Source organism: Schistocerca serialis, chromosome 2 (assembly GCF_023864345.2).
Source record: "Schistocerca serialis cubense isolate TAMUIC-IGC-003099 chromosome 2, iqSchSeri2.2, whole genome shotgun sequence".
NCBI lineage: Eukaryota > Metazoa > Arthropoda > Insecta > Orthoptera > Acrididae > Schistocerca > Schistocerca serialis.
The window spans coordinates 495,537,339-495,560,461 of record NC_064639.1 but is presented as its reverse complement, the minus strand read 5'-3'; the positions used below and the strand labels follow the sequence as shown (position 1 = coordinate 495,560,461).

The following is a 23,123-nucleotide window of genomic DNA, read 5'->3' as shown; positions in this document are numbered from 1 at the left end:
AATTTGTTTATGTAATGGAAGACTTGATTTTGTCTAGAAGAGCTTTCGACAGGTTTTTGCATCCACAGGGTAGTAGTGAAATACATGTGTAATCACTGAGATGTTTTGCTCCCTTTTTTTATGAAGCACGTGAATTAATGCAACCTTCCACTTTTGTGGTATTGTTTCGGTGTCGCAGACCTTATCTAGTTTTTCTTTTGTAATTGTGTCACCTAGATTAAATGAAAAGATCGTGTGGCACTGGTGGCCTGGAGGTCCCAACCGGGGAAGTTCGGCCGCCGGGTTGCAAGTCTTAATTCAGATGACAGCACATTGGGCGGCGTGCGTGACGGTGGTGATGAAAGGATGATGAGAACAATACAACACCCAGTCCACGAGCGGAGAAAATGTCCGACCCGGCCGGGAATCGAACCCTTGCCTGTGGCATGGTAGGCAAACACGTCACCACTCACCTAAGCAGGGGGCCGCGCCTAGATATCCATTGGCTTTTAGAATCTCTGCAGCGAGGCCAGCTTCACATGGGCCTTTGTTATGTTTTAAGTGTTTGAAGTGATTTTTCATGATATCGACGCTTGGTGGTTTTCAGTTTTCATTTGGAATATTATCATGGAATTCCATTTCTTTGATCGGTCTGTCACAGTTTTTCATAATATGCTGTCAGTAATTTAAAGTTTCCTTCAGTGTAAAGTGCGAGTTTTCCATTTCATTTCCTGAAGTGTAACTAATGAAGAATATATCCAAACAAACCGTTCTTGAATGTTTTGTAATACATTCGTGTATTTTTTAAAGTGTTCTTCGATAATTTTAAGTTGCTCTTTTTCAAAGTACCATATCTGTGCCCTAATAATGTTATCTGCTCACTTCTCGAACCGGTAGATTTTCCTATTACTGTTTGTTTTCTTGATAAACTAGTTGTCCCTACCTTCCTTTTTCAGGAATCCATATCTAATGCCAGAAGCTGATTTATTAATTTATTATTAGACTGCTGTTATTGGATTCCTCTGTTTTGGATCTCAAAAATGACAACATCATGCGGCTCGACAGTTATTCAATATTTATTTATTTACTTACGATCGCGATTTGCCCTATGGTAACACTATGAAGTAATAGTTCACTACGTAGTGCATCAATGCATATTCATTCTTGGTCAGAGGATAGCATACTCAGGGCAGCTACATTTACATCATTTAATGTCAGTTGCATAAGAAAATAGTGTTTCCAGGCATCTATATAAAATATCTTCAACATTTCGCGGCCCTGTCATCAACTGTATAAACATTAATTTTAATTTTAATAATCAACAGCCTCAGTTGCACCGTTTACCTAGAATGTACCTAGGTTTCAGTCGGGATAACCCAACCTTCTTCAGAACAACAGTAACTACCGTTTGTCCATAGTGGACATAGTTCCAGTACAGCACTCGTGGCTGCCGCATCGCGGTCGCGAAGTGGGGCCGAGGCAGTTCCAGATAAGTTTTATAGTCTGACGATAATTTATGGATTTGTAGTTTTAGCTTGACGATGTCCACTACGGACAAACGGTAGTTACTGTTATTCTGAAGAAGGTTGGGTTGTTCCGACTGAAATCTTGGTAAATTCTAGGTAAACGGTGCAACTGAGTCTGTTGATTATTAAAATTAATATCTATATAAAAGCTGAATTACAGCTGAATTCATCTTAGTGCCGCACTCTCATTTATCACTGTGCATTACGAATCACGAGCGTAGTAGCACTTTTTACGACTTTCCGCCGTTGCCCGCCAGTGTGTTGCAAGTGCGCAGTTTTTGTGGCGGCTGAGTGTAGAGACAAGGCAAAGACGGGTGTGGGCGGCGACGCACCAGTGAGGCCGCGTCTGGCGCGCCGCCGCCTGGCAACCGCACAAACGGCCGGACCGCCCTGGCCGCACTCTCGCTTTCCGTCTCACTCTTCCCTCCACATATCCCCACCCCCCTCTCTCACTCTCACTCACCCGCTGCGTCCTTCTAGTTTCCCGAGAAACGGGCGGTGACTCTTCTTCCACTAGGCAAGAAAACAGCGTCTTCACGCACGATCTTCCCCATACAACATTCCATTGTACTATGACTTCAGATACGACACAGCCGAAGGAGAACATAGACCACAGCATTTTGGATACGATTGTAAAGACAGTTATAAATACGATCTAAGAAGAAAAAAGGACGCATCACGAAAGAATTGTCCGAATTAGACGGAAATCGGTAGGTGTGATTTACATGTACAGACAAATAAATGATTACAGTTTAGGAAAAAGTGGATGATTTATTCAAGAGATACAGCGTGACAAATTGAGGAGCCAGTAACTCGATTGTACCCGTCTGGCCCTTACGCAAGCCAGATTGACAGAGTTGTTGGATGATCTCCGAGGGATCTCGTGCCAAATTCTGTCTAATAGGTGCATTAAATCGTCAAAATTCCAAGCTGATTGGAAGGTCCTGCCATTAATACTCCAAACGTTCTTAATTGGGGAGAGATCTCCCGACCTTGCTGGACAAGCTACGGTCCAACAGGCACGAAGACAACCAGTAGAAAAATCCTAAGTGCGCGGGTAGGCATTATCTTGCTGAAATGTACGCCTTGACATCAAAGGCAACAAAACGGAACGTAGAATATTATCGTGATATTGCTGTGCTGTAAGGGTGCTGCGGATGACAAGCCGGCCGGTGTGGCCGAGCGGTTCTAGGCGCTACAGTCTGGAACCGCGCTACTGCTACGGTGGCAGGTCGAATCCTGCCTCGGGCATGGATGTGTGTGATGTCCTTAGGTTAGTTAGGTTTAAGTAGTTCTAAGTTCGAGGGGACTGATGACCTTAGAAGTTTAAGTCCCATAGTGCTCAGAGCCATTTGAACCATTTGTGATGACAACACCTAGTGACGATTCCACCAGAACACCAGCATATCCGGAAATACGCTCCTGAATTTAGTGATGTGCGCACCAGTATATCCAAACACCTCACAGCTTCTTAAGAAGACACTATACAAAATCATGACAAAGACCGCACCAGGAAACCCCCTTGAAGAAAGGGAACCGCGGGTGAACTGGGTAGTACTGTGGAGAAATATTCACCAGACATTCCTGCCTCCACGGACTGACTGACAATGGTATCTGATTCTTAATGACAAAATCCCTATGAGCGACAAACTATACAGAATATACATCAGTGCAACAGCCGCCTGGCGCGAACGCGGAAACTTACTCTCGCTAGTGCACCGGTTTGTGGACCAACGCAGGACGTGTGACATTTTCTCAACCAGCAAGTAACTACCACTGATAGGACGAACGCACGCTATTTAAACGTTTGGGAACTGATGCGGCCAGACAGCAAGCAGTAGCCAAGTACCGTACACAACGAAGCTCTATGGATGGTCATATATACAGCCATATAAATCATTGGGAAACGAGATTCTACATACTCGGAATGCTTGTCCTGTATTGAAGAGGAACAGCATCGAATTTCACGGGACGCCAATCACAGGAAAACATGTGTCAACAAGCTGCATCCATCTAAGGAATCCCCGCAATCATCCCCGTTACTTGTAATCGATACAATGTGGAAACACAAACCAAGGAAAGATATATATATATATGATCCACCAAGCCGCTGATGCACGTATTCCAAAACCCTTAGGCCATCTACAAAGACTACCCGTGTCATGGCGGAGTGAATGTTGCTCTGCCATATATATCCCTTGTGTTAAGCCGATTTATCCTTTTAAAAAGCTATTAACAAAAATAAAATGCTGACAAGAAAAAAAAATTTACTAATGTGGCGCAAGAAATCGGCCGCAGCTTTGTTCAGAGGCTCATTCCGACATCTGACTCAGGCACTCTAGTAAAACTTCGGAGAATCCTGACTCAGAGTAGCGGAAGTGTGAATATATACTCTCTCCTGCCCCCTTCCCCGGCGTATTAAGCAACATGAGCCTCTCTAGGATGTCCACCGACTCCCCGTTAAAACTTATTGGGATTACACAAACACGGATAATAGTTCACGTAATTTAGTATGTTCCCTTAAATTAAATGCAGTCTTGTAAACATAACCAAAGTTAAAAATTCTGCTTTTAGTCCGAAGAGAGCTGTCTTTGCAACCCTGCACTCATGATCCATATGGCTGCAACTATTTAACGATTGAAAGTAATAAACGAGTAATTGTTGGTGTTGTGTCTAGACAAGACAGCCTAGACACAATGAGAGGAAGCCGAAAGGCACACGCTAAGCTAAAGCAGGATGGCGTGAGGTCTGAAACAGGATACGTAATGAATGCTATAAATAAAAGTACGTAGCTTCTGGAATACTTAACTTTAATCCATCCTTTTGGTACATCTGGAGATTGTGGCAATACAAGTGAGACTCTTTAGATACATGCAATGTTACTAATGCCGCCTTGCTAGGTCGTAGCAATGGACTTAGCTGAAGGCTATTCTAACTATCTGCTCGGCAAAGTAGCGAGGCTTCGTCAGTGTAGTCGCAAGCAAAGTCGTCCGTACAACTGGGGCGAGTGCTAGTCCGTATCTCGAGACCTGCCTTGTGGTGGCGCTCGGTCTGCGATCTCTGACAGTGGCGACACGCGGGTCCGACATGTACTAATGGACCGCGGCCGATTTAAAGCTACCACCTAGCAAGTGTGGTGTCTGGCGGTGACACCACAGTTGGCCGTTTATTTGAGCTTTGACCTAATGAGCTTTAGATATATCAGCTTCGGAAAAGAATCCCGCATTTATGAAGTTTAGAAGCATCAGGTCTGTAAAACATTTCCGATCTTGTTTAGAAGAAACCTGGCAACTCCGGTTTGGCTTGTTACACGGAACAAAATTTGACTCCCAATTCTGAAGGTAGAGATACGAAAATTCAATGAAAAGATACACAATTCGTCATAAATTGTTTAGTCAGCGTGGGACTGTCGCACAAACGCTCATTAATTCTCTGAGGGAGGCTCAACAGGAAAGACGTTTCGCGTCGCGCAGTCTTAGTATTCTGAAAACATAGACAATTATCATGAGCATCTGTACAGAGCCGTGACTGCCTTATTTTCCCAGAACAAAGGAGGATGCAATCACAAAGAGGATACCTTATTATGAAGAGAAGAACGTACTCCAGGCATTAAACTCATCTGCTTTTGCTTCGTCTTTCTCGCCCGTAATGAATAAGACTGAAGTAAAAGTTGGAACAACAACACTGGTGCAGACAAGTCGTGCAAGCACAAGTTGTAAGTAGGCTGTTTAGATGTAAGTAGGCTGTTTAGGTTTTTATGTTGGTAACGCCACGTAGCGCTCTGTATGAAAATCACTGACTGTGCTGTGTGCAGTCTGTGGCTGGTTGGCATTGTTGAAATATTGTCTATTGTAGTGTTGGGCAGTTGGATGTGAACAGCGCGTAGCGTTGCGCAGTTGGAGGTGAGCCGCCAGCAGTTGTGGATGTGGGGAGTGAGATGGCGGAGTTTTGAGAGCGGTAATACATTGTTTGTTCCCTATCAAAATCTTTCATTTGCTGACTATGCCTATCAGTAGTTAGTGCCTTCAGTAGTTAGAATCTTTTATTTAGCTGGCAGTAGTGGCGCTCGCTGTATTGCAGTAGTTCGAGTAATGAAGATTTTTGTGGGGAGTGAGATGGCAGAGTTTTAAGAGCGGATATACATTGTTTGTTCCCTATCAAAATCTTTCATTTGCTGACTATGCCTATCAGTAGTTAGTGCCTTCAGTAGTTAGAATCTTTTATTTAGCTGGCAGTAGTGGCGCTCGCTGTATTGCAGTAGTTCGAGTAATCAAGATTTTTGTGAGATAAGTGATTCATGAAAGGTATAGGTTATTGTTAGTCAGGGCCAATCTTTTGTAGGGGTTTTTGAAAGTCAGATCGCGTTGCGCTAAAAATATTGTGTGTCAGTTTAGTGTTGATCAGAATAGGTAAAGAGCGAAATGTCTGACTACGTTCAGTTCTGCTCAGCTGTTTGAAAATCAAATAATGTAAGAGGTTTATCAGCATAGTCATTCATAAATTTTTCTAAGGGGACGTTTCGAAGTACATGTTCATGCCGGTGCACTTTTAAAGTCATATTTTTTGTTCAAAGAGTACTCAGTTGGGCCAAATTCTGACACAACCAAAACAACCTAAGGCAACAACGCAACAAAAAACGTAAAAAAAAAGAGCCAAGGCATTCAACATCACCAACGTACCAATAAAGGAATAAAGCGGGACAAATGATAAGAAACCAAAAAGAAACGTTCTTCAGAGTCATCAGATAATCCTTCACTAGAGATCTCAGACTAGTGTGAAAATGACTCATTTGAGAAAGCAGTTGACTGTAAGGAAAGGGCTAACTTGGATTAGGTGTATTCGCGTCTCACCCTTACCAACTACTTGCAAATAGCCGCTCCAGTGTTACACTTCCTCCTTACACCGCAGATGAAGAGTATCTCTCAGCATCCCAGCCAGTTCATCCTTTGCCGGGGTCTTCGGTGTACGTAGCCTACAATGCGGTTCCACCGGCACGTGCGCCAACGGTCAAGTTATTGACTGCTTCACATCTTCAAAAACTTATGCCTTCTGAATAGGGAGGGTGCAAAACGTAGTACAGGATCGTACTCCACTGTAGATCTCGTGATATGATCTATAGCTTCGCAGAAACACTCCATTGACCGCTTCCTGATCTAGATACACCTAAGAGATCAAGTTGTGCGCAGAGGGAAATCGTTGAAACGGAAGCTCAGTGAAGGAAACTATTCTCGGTACAACGAACTGGTTGTTTATGAGTAACGGCATACGAATCAGGAATTAGTGTATCCTAGTAAGACTGTGACCAACCAAGCAGCTGATGCACGTATTCCAAAACCCTTAGGCCATCTACAAAGACTACCCGTGTCATGGCGGATGAATGTTGCTCTGCCATCAGGACTAAGCGTATAATTTGGCGTCCACGTTCAAAATATGCTCTGAGCGGCTGTTTTCACAAAATAATGAAGTATTGCAGCCGGCCGGTGTGGCCACGCGGTTCTAGGCGCTACAGTCTGGAACCGCGTGACCGCTACAGTCGCGGTTTCGAATCCTGCCTCGGGCATGGATGTGTGTGATGTCCTTAGGTTAGTTAGGTTTAAGTAGTTCTAAGTTCTAGGGGACTGATGACCACAGATATTAAGTCCCCTAGTGCTCAGAGCCATTTGAACCATTTTTGAAGTATTGCAGGCCTGATGAATAATGCCTCACACGAGGACTTTGTTGTCATGACCACGTTTTGAAAAATTTTGAGCGGTGTGCGGTTACAAGGCATTGTTTCTTAAATTGAAGAGATTTAATACATTTAATGTTAACGTTATCCTTTTCGATAATGTAAACAAATGTGATGTCAATACATTTATATACGTGATGACATATTTTCATTTCAAATTTAACTCTGGAAAACAATGACATGAACAATAAAGAACATGCTTGAAAAACAAATTGTCAGAAAATAACACACAAATTGACAAAATAAACAATTAATTTAAAAAAAACACCAAATATAGGCATGAAATAAAGCGTTTTTTCCTGTCCTTACTGATGAGTTACACAGCTTCAAAATGTCAGCCTACAGCTGAGATTCTTTCAGATTTTCTGGTAGACGGGTCGAGATGCCGCCAAATCATAAGGACAGTGAGAAAAGATCGGAGTGTGTGTTTCTCGATATTAAATAATACACAAAAGTAGCTTAATATGGGAAGCCAACAGGAGGGTCATTGACCGAGGTGAGATGTAACCGATTACTCGCCCTATAAGAAGACACTCTCTTCAAACTAACTCGACAGTCACAGCGGAGACAATGACGGAACAGAATGAGATTTTTCGCTCTGCAGCGGAGTGGGCGCTGATATGAAACTTCCTGGCAGATTAAAACTGTGTGCCGGACCGAGACCCGAACATGGGACCTTTGCCTTTCGCGGGCACGTGCTCTACCTGGTAGGCAAAGGTCCCGAGTTCGAGTCTCGGTCCGGCACACAGTTTTAATCTGCCAGGAAGTTTCAATGACGGAACATTTTGACCAAGTGGCCGCCACCGTCAGTAAAAATACTCACTTCGAAGATCACAGAGTCACTGTCGGGAGTTGCAGCTATACTTCACAACTGTCCCTTCACCATAGGGAATCTGGTGTCGGTAGTGTCTGCTGCTCACGATACAGCATCTTTGATTATGAAGTGTATGTTTTGACAGCTCATAGGGGCAGTAAAAGATCATTTCCCTGTTCACAAATGTGGGTTCCTGCCCGACCTTCAAGCGCCGTCACTCCACGCAGCATTCAAATGCCACTTTTACACCACAAGCGTGCTTCAAAGCTATTCTCAAGTCACGCAAAGCTAGACCATGTTTGGGACCAGATTCTAGTGCCCATCCAGGTTGGAGCCGACTGCCACCTTGGCATCTCATGACTCCCATATTCACATTAGATTTTGTGTGGAACAAGAGAGAGAAGAGAGGGGGGCGGGGGGGGAGGGAGAGGGAGAGAATACACCAGTTTCAATTTTCAGAATTTTTGAAACAATTACGTGAGCCAACAGCAGTATGAGAGACTGATTTGTTCACGTTGTAGACTCGAGATCCGTTTACCAAAGCAATTCTGTGTCTTAGATGCAGTGGTAAACGTGACTTTGTGGATAATGCAGCAAGCAACATGCACTTAAACTACGGCGTTCGCTGTCTTCTCCTACCACACTAGTACACTGAAAGCCGTCTGCCCACGTGCTCAGCAGATGAAACAGCCCAGAAAACTCCCCTCCGTCTGCTGCAGCGAGGGAAGAAAGAGATATTATCCCGGACGTCCTGGAGAATGGGAATTTGGACCACTGAAGTATCAGAAACAGCAGCCCAGAAGGCTTGTTCATTAGTCACAGTATCAGAACGTCAAGACTTACACTGAGGTGACAAAAGTCATGGGATGCCCCTTAATATCGTGTCGGACCTTATTTTTCCCGGTGTAGTGCAGCAACTCGATGTGGCACGGACTCAACAAGTCGTTGGAATTCCACTGTAGAAATATCGAGCCATGTTGAATCTATAGTCGTGCATAACTGCGAAAGTGTTGCCGGTGCACAATCTTGTACACAAACCGACCTCTCGATAATGTCCCACAAACGTTCGATGGGATTCAAGTCGGGCGATGTAGCTGGCCAAACCATTCGCTCGAATTGTCCAAAATGCCCTTCAAACCAATCACGTACAATTGCGGCCCGATGATATGACAGCGTTGTCTGGGAACATGAAGTTCGTAAACGACTGCACATTGCCTCCAAGGAGCCGAAAATAACCATTTCCAGTCAGTGAGCGATTCATCTGGACCAGAGAACCCATCCATATCATGTAAACACAGCCCACCACCACCAGCTGGCACAGTGCCTTGTTGACAACTTGGATCCATGGCTTCTTGGGGTCTGCGCCATACTCAAACCCTACTAGCAGCTCTTACCAACCAAAATCGGAACTCATCTGATGGCCACGGTTTTCTAGTCGTCTAGGATCCAACCGATGTGGTCTCCACCCCAGGAGAGGCGCTGCGGATTAAAGGTACTCTCGTCGGTCGTCTGATGTAATAGCTTATCAACACCAGATTTCGCCGCAGCGTCCTAACGGATACGTTCGTCTAAGTCCCACATTGATTTCGCAGTGTTGCTTACCTGTTGGCACTGACAACTCTATGCGAACGCCGCTGCTCACGATCGTTAAGTGAAGGCCATCGGCCACTGCACTGTCCGTGGTGAGAGGTAATGCCTGAAATTTGGTATTTTCGGCGGGCTCTTGACACTGTCGATCTCGTAATACTGAATTCCCTAACGATTTCCGAAATGGAATGTCCCATGCGTCTAGCTCCAACTACTACACCGCGTTCAAAGCCTGTTAGTTTCCGTCGTGCGGCCATAATCACGTCGGAAACCTTTTGACGTGAATCATCTGAGCACAAAAGACAGCTCCGCCAATGCGCTTCCCTTCTTTACCTTGTATACGCAATACTACCACGACCTGTATTTGTGCAAATCGGCATCCCATGACTTTTGTCACCGTCTGCAACATGCAGTGACGTCGTTTTTGGAGCGCTCTGTTTTAGTTTCTATGATGGCAGGCTCATCAAAATTTTTTGTACATCAGCCATCTAAGCTCCTAAGTTACTAGTTTAGCCGTTATTAAAGGAGTCACAGTGAAACAACCCTGATTCTCACTGTAGGATAACAACGAAGTTTTATTGCTAAACGGATACAAAACGTGTCATGTAACGGTCACTGCCACGTACACTTTACAAGAAGAAAAGGCAGTCTTTTTACTAGTAAGATCATTGCCTAAGTTGCAGGTGGTAGCATGGTACATGCAACTGGAAAGTACGCCCAGTGCAAGCTTGGGAGTATAATAGTGTTTACGAATATGGGAGAAACAAATAAAACAAAACACTTAAATTGATTATTACAACCGTTTTTTTTCTTTCTAAGTGGTCCTCTCTTAGAAGACCTTAGGATTAAGATCAGGATACCAGTTTGGAATTAAGGATGATTGAGTGCGACTGAATGAGTGAATGGCTCTGAGCACTATGGGACTTAACTGCTGAAGTCATCAGTCCCATAGATCTTAGAACTAGTTAAACTTCACTAACCTAAGGACATCACACACATCCATGCCCGAGGCAGGTTTCGAACCTGCGACCGTAGCGCGAATGAGCGACTAAGAGTGAAAATGACAGAGAGTATTTTAAATAAACTTGTATCTTATGAACTTTTTGAGCTTTATATGACCTAATAACATTCGTCTCTGGTAACTGCAGGAAGGACGCTGATAGCCACGTTATTAAATATAACATCAAAAGCAATAATTACTCTTAGCACATGAGAAGTACGCACTTCAGTTAATTTACCAAGTTTAAAATCTTAAAATTACGTCACCATATGGTGTTATTTTACCAAACCTTACTGACTACAGAAACAGCATAGTCAATCACAAGAATTTTAAATATTACGTGTACATTGAGTAAAAAAAATGGGATGCTTACATTCATCCGTGGACAAAAATGAAACTTAGGAGAGCTTGTTATTTCTAGTAATGAAGGTTTTTTTCAACGCCTTTAGATTTTTAAATCCACTTGTCTTCAAGAACAGTTGACAGCGTTGGTCGTTCAACCGTCTTCACTTCGGGGGGGGGGGGGGGGGGGGGGCAGAGAGGTACGATCACAACTGCAGAAAACAACGTCCGCAAAATCGCCAACATTCAATGGGCTTCCTTACTTTTCACGACTGAAAATACTACTTTCGCATGAGTATTATTAATACAGGAGGGAATAAAAGGCTGGGTATGAAACTGACCATTCAGTTTACAGTAATTAATAGCTCTTCTACACAATTTCTTGTTGGCACTAAATTTTTTTATTGTGCATCATGCAAAAGTTTATTTTTCAGCTTTCTTTAGAGACCATGTAGAAATCTAAATACCAGAACGTTGCATCGTAGACTATTGATCCTCACTCCATGCAGCCCAGCACCATGACTGTGGTGCCACCCCGACTGCCTAATAGTCGCAGATAGCTTGTTTTAATTCGACTCGTACCTAACGGATTTACTTGTTAGACACAGCACGTACAGTGACAAGAAGCAGGTCCAAATCAACAACTGTCTATTTTAAATTAATATGGGAATTAATTTTATCTCGATAACGCTCGACAACGCTCCTAACTAAAATAGTCTCGTCTTTTTTTGAATAGGAATCGAAAAACGTTTTGCGTTTTCCTTTTTTAGAGAATGCTACCTTAATATCACGTTTTTCATAGACATTCTCTCAAAACAGGCATGTCAGATGGTAGACAACTCAACATGATCCGCTACCTATCCCACTTAGGACAGATTTCCTATGCCGAACACACAACACGATAAAAGAAGGGCTGCATTCAGTAGCAGTCATGTTTCAATGAAGAGTCCTTGGAATTTATATTATTCCTTGTGAATGTCAGTGAGTTATGTGTACAGTTTCAGAAAGTTGTGAGCAACACCAGTGGGGTATGAGACAGCACAAGAGGACAAATCGGTAGTTGTTGAGAACAGCCTCACAACAAGCGTTAAATTACACTTGAAGAATCAAATATCTTGCCCTTTGAACCGGCCTATTGTGAAATTGTGACATCAAGAAGACCGTCGTGATCATAATGTAAAACTGAGCCTCAGAAAACGGAAACAAATTTATCTATGCACAGTAGCGGGCTTTAGGCACCAATGGTCTACGTAGAAGTACACTAAGTTATTTAATTACGTTCGCGAGTGATAAAGTTAGTAGCGATCCTCCATCACAGACACCGACGTAACCTTTGGCAGCATATGCAAGTTCATTCATTTCGGCATGACTTGGATTGGTCGACCAGCTATTGGATACAAGGCTAATACGTTAGCAACCACCATACAGTAGTCAACTGTACTGTAGCAGTGTCTGCGTAACACAATTTATCGAACACAAGACAGAATTCGCTTTAAGCATTGATAAAACTGTACTCGTACAGATAAACGTCGAATAGCCAAGTTATTAACAGAATATAGGAACATATCCACGCAGGACCAATGATCAATTCGCAACAATTCTGTAGCAACAGTCATACTAAGAATAGGTTGCTGGTGGCATCCAAGTAGCATCTGGTTGGAGGAACAAAACTGGATCCACGGCTTCTTTTTTTCTTCATTGCTCATTTCATTCTGTCCATATGGGGACGGCTAGCAACAGCCCTATTGGTGCTCTTCAACCAAATGATGTTAAAATTATGGATATCTAGTTTTCTTATGATACAAACAGTAAATACTCAGCAAAATCCAGTGGCAGACGCTACAAGGGAGGCGTTGTGCATATTGGCGAGGTTTACTATTGAAATTTCGAGATATCACTTTGCGGGAAGAGTCGAACAACATACTACTTTCGCCCACACACGTTTCGCGAAATGACCACAACAAGAAAATTCGAGAAATTAGAGATATTACAGGGACTTACCGACAATCATTCATCACAGGCGCCAGTCGCGAGTGGTACAGGGTAGGAGAGGTCAGTCAGTGGCTCCAGAAGTATCCTCCTCTACACCCGGTAAGGTGGCTTGTAGATGTTGATGTAAAATAATGGATTAATGTGCAATAAAATGACTTCTTAATGGCTGTGTGGTTGATGCTAAGATAATTAGGATGCTGCTTCTGGCAACTCCCTCCAGGTCAGCTCCCAGTATGCGTTCGAAGAAATTATGAAGAGATGAACGACAACAGGCAATTCAGATAGATGGAACGCATGTGTGGGATCGGGAAGGGGTGGGGATGATGATGATCTCAGAAGTGGAATATGTAAGTGGAGGCTGTAACTGGAAGGAACGAGGATAGGTTTATGACGTTCACGAAATTGGTCGAGATACTGACGTCTCTATATAAGGAAACGGCATGACGGATGTGGCTGCTGTTGGTAGGATGAGCAGATGTCGACTGATGTCCAAGTCGGGAAGAGGGGTCTTGTTGAAGTTTCCTTTCTGTATGATGTGGAGGTTGTGGAGGTGGAGAAAAACCCAGGGTTTTGATATTCGAGTTTACGGAATGCTTAGGATTAACAAAAAGGTACCAAGACTCTGAGGATTATGGGGTGTGCATGAGGAGAAGGTAGATGGAGTGCATAACGTCCAAAAACTTCTAAGGGGTGGTTTAATTTTGAGGGTGTGGAGATCCAGGTTGTATTGGCAAAGGTAAGGCTGGGTCAAGTAAGGCTTCTGTAGGTGTGGATGAGTGTAATCCCTACATATTAAGTACAGTCTGTTGTAGGCTTTTTGTTGGATGGTTAGTAGACCGGGTGCCAAGTTAATTTGCGGTTAATATTTAGTCATGATAATTTAGTGTGTTAGTAAGATGGACGGGATGGCTGTGAATGGATAGATAGAAAGCGGGGAGACGGAAGCAACGGGAAGCGCGTTCTGTGATTATTGCCTAGGATTTGATGAGATGAAGTACGGCCTGAAGTGATCGTCGTTGTAGGGCACTGCAGGGCAGGCTGTGGCGCTCGATGACCCTAAGTTTCTGGTTCCGATCGAGAGCAGCACCGCGACAAGTGTATTTTTTGGCGATGCCGCGGTCGGTGCTTTTCGTATCGGAAGGGGCCACAGCCCTTTGCTCCTAACGGTCACACTGAAGGAAGTCATCGAAAGCTCGAGTTCTTCTTCAAAACAGAAAACTGAGGACACATTACCCTGAATTGTGTTTTCCTATGTTTCCAGAATTTTTTGAGGTGAATACTGTGCTGGTTCCTTAAACTGTCTCGACATGCGATCTCCTTCTTCCTCTTGTTCAGATCGAGCCTGTGCTCTGTGTCTAATAATATCGACAGTACACTAAAATCTATCCTTTTCCACAGTCTCGTGCAGGTGCCTGTTCATTAAAAAATGACTCTGAACACTATGGGACTTAACTTCTGAGGTCATCAGTCCCCTAGAACTTAGAACTAGTTAAACCTAACTAACCTAAGGACGTCACATACATCCATGCCCGAGGCAGGACTCGAACCTGCGACCGTAACGGTCGCGTGGTTCCAGACTGAAGCGCCTAGAACCTGTTCATTAAAAAGAATACAGTGTGGACATGATCGTGAAGCACTTTTTGTGTCTTTTTGCAGGTAGCTGGCCTCTTTACCCTCCTGAAGCCGGTGTGCAGCTGCAGTGACGCCATGCCGCCAGGCCACCATGCGATGAGTCTCGCTAGAAGCTGGTGAGAGCTTCGGGCAGCATGTGGCGGCTCTGCACCGCTCACCCGCTCTGCACGTGGGCGTGGCTGTGGACGCTGCTGGTCGGATGTCTTTTGGAAACGCACGCCGCGCGCAGACCAGTTTATAGTATTCGCATCGGTGAGTCTCTGCCTAGGAATGTTCGTAGGTACCTGGCCCATTGAGAGAACACTGTTGTCAACACCAGCTAACTTTTTTTTTCTTTTCTTATTTTTTTTCTGTGACTCATCAGTCTTTTGACTGGTTTGACGCAGCCCGCCACTCTAGAAGGTAGGTTAACTCTCAGCAAAAAAAAAAAAAAGAAACCCACACTTTCTCATCAACTTCGTTTGGTTGCAGGTGACAAGCTACCTGTAATAATTATCACAAAAGTGGTCCAGAAAATTCATGCTCACCAAATGTAAAGGTATTTACAAAAAGAAACGATCTGTTGTTTGAACTAAAAATGCAGATAATTTTATAATCATGTAACAAAAATGTTCACATTGCAGAATAAATAAAAGTGATAACCCACAAATGATGGCACGGTGGTGCCGAAACATGTTTGGCTACTGAGGAAAACGGTGTTTTGCATAACTGGCGGTCCTCAAATACCAAAAATCTAACTATGACTATTGCTACAGAATTGTTGCGAATTGATCATTGGTTCTGGGTGGAAATGTTCCTGTTTCTGTTAATAACTTGGCCACGAATTACAGTTTTTAGCCTCTGCTGTCCTCTATTCTACAGTTGAAGTTGTTCACGACGTCTTAACAGAGGTCCCTTCTTCTTGTCAGTGTTTCCCATACATTCCTTTCCCTGCGGAGGACCTCCTCATTCCTTATCTTACCGGGCCACCTAATTTTCAGCATTCTTGTCTAGGATCATATGTAAAATGCTTTGATTCTCTTCTGTTCCAGTTTTCCCACAGTTTTGTTTTACTACCGTATTGGCATTTATTTTCATTTTTAATTATTCATTCCCTACTGAAGTTTACAGGACAGGAGTTGGTAGAAGTCTTGAGCCTTTTCAGTCAAATTTCATTGAAGATGTTGCTCACTGTGAATGCCTGGAAGGGGACTGCCTATCTGGAATTTGCCTGATAACCGTGGAAAAACTCCCAAAACGATTAGCCAGAACTTCGGGATTGCACCTATTTCAGCTTGTTTCTGGAAGAACTTTGTTTCGGACAAAAATAAGAAGTATGTGTGCGTGAGTGAATTGTAATAGTTTCTTTTTTCTTGTTACTGGCCCGGAAGTCAGTCCATTGTAGATCTCGGTTCCAATTCAGCCATATTCTGGTGGACTGGGAGTAGGAGTGGAGCAAAAGAGTTCCCAACTGAGGACATTTGGGAGAGCCTTTTTAAGTTCCGGAAATTGCCTGGTAATGAAGGGAAAACTCCATAATATCTTGGTGGGAACTTGAGAAATGAGTCCATTTTCGTTTCACGGCCTTGGATGATGATAGATATGGCAGTCACGCACAACGCATTGCACAACTGCGAAAGATCAGCCGCTGGTAAGAGCACAAAACGAACAAAAATTTCATGATACGTTATTAACGGCCAGTTAAACTGAAGCGGGATGGACGAGAATACGTTTGTCTTTGTAGCTCTTTCCCATGTCTTTCAGACATAAGGGGCATGGAGGTTAAAGCAATATATTCGCATCCTGGAAATATTTATATGTTCATTCGGTCGCCCAGATTCGTTGACCTTGTTACAAACTTTCAGCGATGATGTAGAAGGGTAAGTGTATCAATTTGAGGTAAGGAACCCCGGCCCCGGAACGGCCGAGTTGGAAGTCAAAATCGTTCTGACACCTCTGACAGTTGAATACATGTAGCGAGACTGTCATTGCTAGGACTGTACTGTAGGTTAGGCAATCACAACGAGATATAGAGGCTGGGATGATTACTTAACTAATACAGTATAGTTAGCGAGCTGTGTACTGACATGAGCAATCCTGGCGTGCAGTGTCTGTACTGTAGCAAACTGCAGTCTGCATTTACAAGTGGAAGAATTAATACTTCAGCTTCAACATTTCGTTGAAAGGGAACAGCAACTTAATTTCAATTCCTTAAAGCAGTTATTAACGGTTCTTTCAACAGTTGCAGTATTTGTTAGGCCACTAGTTTCGATTCTTACAAGTTCATTTTGAGGCCTGGCCTACTGAGGCTGCACTGACTGTGCCTGGTCTTAATAATAAACGTTGAGTGGCAACATATGCTCTATAAATGTTTGCACGATGAATGCCACAATACAAACCTACCTGTTACCAAGTCTAATAAATATTGCAACTGTTGATATAATCATTAATAAACGCTTTAAGGAAGTACTAATGTCGATCAGCCCTGAACAAGGAGAGTTGTACCCCTGACGGAACTTGCAGACACGATTTTCGTGCATAGGCAACCAAATGGAAGCAGCGGAGGCGACTCTCCCCCGCCGGAAGTTCGGGTGTGTGTGTTGTCCATAGCGTAAGTTAGTTTAAGTTGGATTAAGTAGTGTGTAGGCTTACGGACCGATGACCTCAGCAGTTTGGTCCCATAAGATCTTACCACAAATTTCCAAATTTTTCTATTGACAAGTTAGATAATCAAGCCTGCTTTCGTTGTCATGTACGGATAGTGAGATGCAACAGTACACAGAGTCTGTATCTTCTAAAGAGACAAGTCTGCACAAACTATTTATTATTGTGAAAATATGAGAAAAATTGAGGGCAAAAGTGGCCAAAGAGGGACAACGGAAGTAAGTAATAATTTCTCATTAACGCGTAAAGTTTCCCAACCTCGTGGTGTAACAGTCTGAATAGACATTTACCAGCTGTACGAGGCACTCGTAATACGCACTTTACTCAACTGTTTTTTTTTTTTTTTAAAAAATTCTTTATTCATAACATCACATTACATTATTCATATAACCCACTACCTAACTACATTAGTGGGTCTTACTAATGATACAATTAATACAATTAATGCAGCTTATTCTACACTACAGGTACTTCTATTACTATTCTATTCTATTACTGTTACTATTTACTCTAGTCTAACCGCTATGGGATTCTAAGCTACTTAATTTAAGTCTACATTCTACCTGCAGCGTTACAGGTGTGCCAGTGCTACTATAAACCTACTGGTGTTGGCCACAGCCCACTGAGCTAATCCCAGTGGGCGTGCCCCTGGCACTGGGCTGGCCTTAAGTTGGTGTCGCTGCAGTCTACTCTAGGTATTATTCTATCTTCTACGTCTAATCTAATCTAACTACATGTCACAATTGGTGTGCGGTCAAATCCGGTGTTTTGTACCCCCCTCCCTCCTAGTCCAAGGTAAGGCGGATTCCAGCCGTATGGCGGCTGGCCAGGTCCCCACTTGGCGGTACAGGAAGGGTGTACGAGTCTAATTCGGTGAAAAGTGTTGGTCCTTCACTGACGGTTGTCCCTAAGAAAGTTCTTAATTACTTTCTTTGATATCACATCAGTGAGAGTATTTAAGATGTTGAAAGTGTTTTCACTTCTTAATATGTGGTACGTGTCCCTGTTTGGTAGCTGTTGTCGTAGATCATGGGCCACATCATCGAAGAGGTGGCATTCATACACCACATGTTCTGGGGTACCTTGCACAGCACCACAGTCGCACGCTGGTGTAGCCTGTTTCCCAAACCGACATAGATATGTCGGGTATGGTCCATGTCCAGTAAGAAAGTGCAGCATTCCTCTTGTGGGTTTGAAAAATGTAAATTTTAACCTTTCCTCGATATCTGGTAGCAGTTCATAAGTTCTGTGTCCCGTATCCTCACTACTCCATTGATTCTGCCAAAGTTCAATTCCCCTCTTTTTGATAGCATACCTGTCCCCCGCGTAGACCCCAAGTATTTCCCTGATTTTACCCCTGTTTTCCTTCTTCACCCAGTACCAGGCGGCTTGCTCCCTGATTTTTATGTCTAATGGACAAATTCCCATTAGTACTAATAGCGCTCCTCCTGGTGTAGTTCTGTAAGCCCCTGCTGAACGTAGAAGCATGTTCCGCTGCACTCTTCTTACGGCCATGGCAGGCATGACCCTCGTGAGTCTGTGTGCCCAGACTCCTGATCCGTATCCTACTATGGAGGTCAGAATACTATTGTGATATAGTTTTATTAAGTTTGGTGGCAGGTGGAATCGCTTGTGACCTATTCCAATGAGGTTATTTAGTAAGACTAGTGACTTTTGGGATACGGTGTCAATATGTGATGCAAAATTCCACCTCTCATCGATGATTACGCCCAGGTATCGGGCCTCACGGCGCCGAAGAACTGGCATGCCGTTGATTCTTACTGTGGGATTTCTGACCAATTGGCCTTTGAGAAGCAAATATGTTGACTTGTTGGGGGCAATAGTCATTTTACTTCTTTGGCACCACGATGTAAGCACAGTTACGGCTCTCTCCACTTTCGGTTCTAGATCCTCACGGCTTCGGCCGCCGACCAGCAAGAGGAGGTCGTCAGCGTATGCTATGACCTCTAGCACATCGTCACAGTTCTTTAGATCTTCAAGTAGAGGCTCCATATTTATGTCCCAAAAGAGAGGTCCCAGGACAGAGCCCTGAGGACATCCTTTGGTCACAATTTTCCTGACCGTGCCGCTAGGGGCCGATAGCCAGACCTCCCTGTCTACACAATAGCTCCTCAGACAGCCGTATAGTAGCCCTGGACAGTTCTTTTCCCGCAGGCGAGAAAAGAGTGAGGGCCACCACAGGTTGTCGAAGGCGCCACTGATGTCTACCATGATGCCGACAACATACTTGTGCGGGGCAGAGCCACAGACCTCGGCAGCCAGGGCGATTGCGTCAGACGCAGAGCACCCAGACCGAAAACCGAATTGTCTGTCGCTCATCCCACACAGCATGCGGTGTGCTGTCAGTCTGTGTGCTAGTAGCCTCTCAAAAAGTTTGCCCAGTACATCTAGCAGGCAGATAGGTCTATAGGACTTGATTTCTGTAGGATCTTTGTCTAGACTCTTTTTGATTATTATTACATTTGCTTTTTTCCAAATTGCTGGGAATTTCCCGAGTTGTAGGCACTCGTTGTACAACTTAGTGAGAGGAGCTACGAGCTGGGGGGCAAGGAATTGCACCACTTCCGCAGTAATGCCGTCCGGGCCAGGAGCTTTGCCCTTTTTAAGGGCCTTTATTTGGGCAGCGACTTCCTCTTCAGAGAAGGGGTATGTTCTTGTGTTATTGTTGTAGTCCCTTTGGTCTTCTCTTCTTATTCCTTTCTGTTCATCTGTCTCATTTTCTTCCACGTCGTCAGGCAACAGGACCCGGAGGAGGGCCTCGGCAGTTTCCTGCCACGTGCCCGTCATCCGGTCCCCGTCCCTGACTGTGGAGAGCACCATAGGTGATCTTATTTTCTCTCTTACTAACTTGTATGGGACTCCCCAAGGGTCCGTAGCCAATTGGCTTTTCACGTAACTTTCCCAACTTCTGAGTCTGACAGCCCTGAGCTCCTGTTGGAATTGATCCTTACTCTCTCTGTAGATCTGCAGCCATCTTTGTTTTTCTCTCCAGACGACACTCCGCTGGTAGTACCTCCTCGCCCTCCTTACAGCCTGGCGCATCTGTTCTAATTCAGCCGACCATGGTGTGGGGGTGGCCGCGACGGCTCTCCTCCTGGTTGGTACCGCGGCTCGCACTGCCCTGGTGATAGTCTGTACCAGCTCTTCGGCGTATTCGTCTACGTTTTCATCACCCTCCAGCAATGTCGGGATGTTGCACTCCTCCGCGAGACGGTCCCAGTTGGCTTTGTTATAATTGAACTGCAGCTCCCACCCCATGTCCCTGTGGCACTCCCTTTCCCCAATATTGAAAGTAATCAAGTTATGGTCACTGGTGGTTGCTCTGTCCCACACTTTCCAGTTGTTGACTATTGTGATGAGATTTGGTGTTACCAACGTCACATCTATATTTGTGCCATCTCCCCCACCGCCTGTATAGGTGGGGGGGTTCCCTTGTTGGTTTGCAACCACCAGTTGTAATGCCATTATTGTCTCTTCGGCCTTTAGCCCTCGATCATCGTGAGTGCCACTGAGCCAAAGGGGGGACTTTGCATTTATGTCTGCCATCACTATCATCCTGCGTCCCCGCAGTGCCGTGGTGACCTGTGTGAGTATCTCCAAGAACTCATCTATTTCTCGCCCATATTGGAAGTATATGTTTGAGATGTAAATCACTCCTGTCGATGTTTGGAGTTCCACGACATTGCAGTGTTCGCTCGAGAACTGCGCGAGGACCGTGATTCTGAATGATTTGTTAGTAATTATTATTGCGGCTTTTGGTTCTACTCCGGTGTAGATTATTTGCCAATTGGCAGCCATGTGTGGGATTCGTCCCGCTTGAGAGTACGGTTCCTGTAGACAGAGTACATCTAGACTCTTCTCTTCCACCACCCTCCGAAGTTCCTGCAAGACTAGTTTACTGTTGTGTGCGTTTATCTGACCCACGTTTATTTGGTTCACGTGGGAAGTAGGTATGAATATGTGATTCTGGCCAGTTTTTGGACCAGTCGTGAGCTACTCTACCATTGGTTATTACTGCTTGATAATATAGTTCTTCTATGTTGAAATTCTCGTTACGTCTTTCAAATACCTTTTTAACTAGATCTCGCAGGGCTCCGAAGTCGGAGGGGAGATTCATTGTCTTGAGCTGGATTCTATCCACAGCCTCCATTACTGGGCAGGTGACATCTCTGCCATATTCATGGCCGACACGTACCACATGTCTTAGTGCCGTGGTGAGGATTGCCGGCTCCTCCAATCTGGAGAGTTGCAGTGCATGCTCCAGGTTGGGGTATATTCGTTGGGGGTCTATTCCCATTCCTCTCTGGGTTGGTGAATCAGGGGATGAGTTTGTGCTAGTCACTTCATCAAACTGGACTTGTGCGGTATTTTTTGATTCTTTGCTATGTGGAAGTGAACTCCCAGGTACAGGATGCCTTCGTGGCCGAGAAGGTTCTTGGTTCGACCCAGGTCCCCAGCAGGGAGGAGAGGGAGCTTCTTCTTCGCACGGATCTGTTTGTACACATACATCTTTCATTATTATAACCATAGATCTTGGTTGCATGACTTTTTGTAGAAATTGTTTAAATTTGCTTGCTCTCAGAGCGTCCCTCAACCTCTTGCTTGGGGATTTCCTTTTAGGCTTCCTGAGTTCAGTTGTTGCCTCAGCCATAATCAATTCGCGAAATTAACCTTTGTTCCAACATCCTGTACGTTGGGCAGTTCCTTCCGGTGGTGTTGCACGGTTTTCTTCCTCTTTTTGTACATGGGATGCAGGTTACATTTTTGTTGCAATTTTTTCTTGTATGGTCTTCTGCCCCACACCTGGAGCAGGCCGGCTTCCTTTCGCAATGCTTATGGACATGGTCCAGATCGCCACAATTGTGGCACCGGGGGACTACTAAGTAGTCTCTGACATTAATTGCATGAAACCCTATGTATACTTTGCCCATAGCGGTTAGTTTGCGCCACATCTTACCAGAAACCTCGGCAACGTGATGGACGACATCTCGTTCCCGAGGCCCGGTTTTAAAACGCAGCTTGAATTCATTTTTGAACGTTTCCCACTCACAGTCATCAAAATTCTGGTTATAAAGGGTTTCATAAATGTCACTTTCGGTCAAGGCTACAGGCACATCATACAAGATAACTAATGGATTTCTCTTTTTGAGTGGTTCACATTTGACTGCCTTCTTTAGTTTATTGTTATTTAGTATCTTGTCTCTGTCTTCCTCTGTGGCAAGATCCACGATTACCACATTCTTGGTAGCTTTCACTTTGTTCACTTTAATTTTGTCTTTTGCCGGGTCAATGGTAGTTGTAAAGATTTCTTGTACTTTTTTAATGGTCTGTCCCGGTAATGGTCTTAGAAAGACTGCCGTGTCTGGTTTCTTCGAAACCTTGGCAATCGTTTCCTTGGTTGTTTGGGTCTTCGTGGCGGTTTGCGCCACCACTCCAGCCCATGTCTTAATCGGTTGTTGTCGAAGTCTGGTATTCTCTTTCTCCAACTCTTCAAGCCGCCCTTCTAGCTTAGCATGTGCTATGGCCCAGGCAGCGAGCTCATTATTTATTGCCAGGACCGCAGCCTGACTAATCTTTCCGTTTTTGACACTGGAGTCAAGAATTTGACTAATGCGACAGTGTCTTTCATACACGTTCTCATCTTCGTGTCCCACTTCCTCCTGTGAGGTAGGGACAGCGGACATACTCGCCCTCGATAGCGCACTCGAGTCACTCGTCTCTTGATCAGCCATGTTGTTGACGAGTGAAAGAAGGTTGGGAGCCCGTCTCTTACCCCGGACCGGCTCCTCTGGCATGGGGGGGGACTGTTGCAGCTCGCCCACCGACCTCGCCCCTAGGTCAAGGGCACTCCTGAGCTGC

General features: G+C 44.5%; 1 protein-coding gene across 1 annotated transcript in view; it reads left to right on the top strand.

The window, feature by feature from the left end:
• The window catches only part of LOC126457433 (glutamate receptor ionotropic, kainate 2-like), a 234,632-nt gene that overhangs the window by 27,389 nt on the left and 184,120 nt on the right, over positions 1 to 23,123 (top strand). Inside the window, exon 2 of the mRNA XM_050093704.1 lies at positions 14,625 to 14,852. Within this exon, the coding sequence (XP_049949661.1) occupies positions 14,735 to 14,852 (118 nt within the window). The 5' untranslated portion in view covers positions 14,625 to 14,734. The remainder of the gene's footprint in view (positions 1 to 14,624; positions 14,853 to 23,123) is intronic.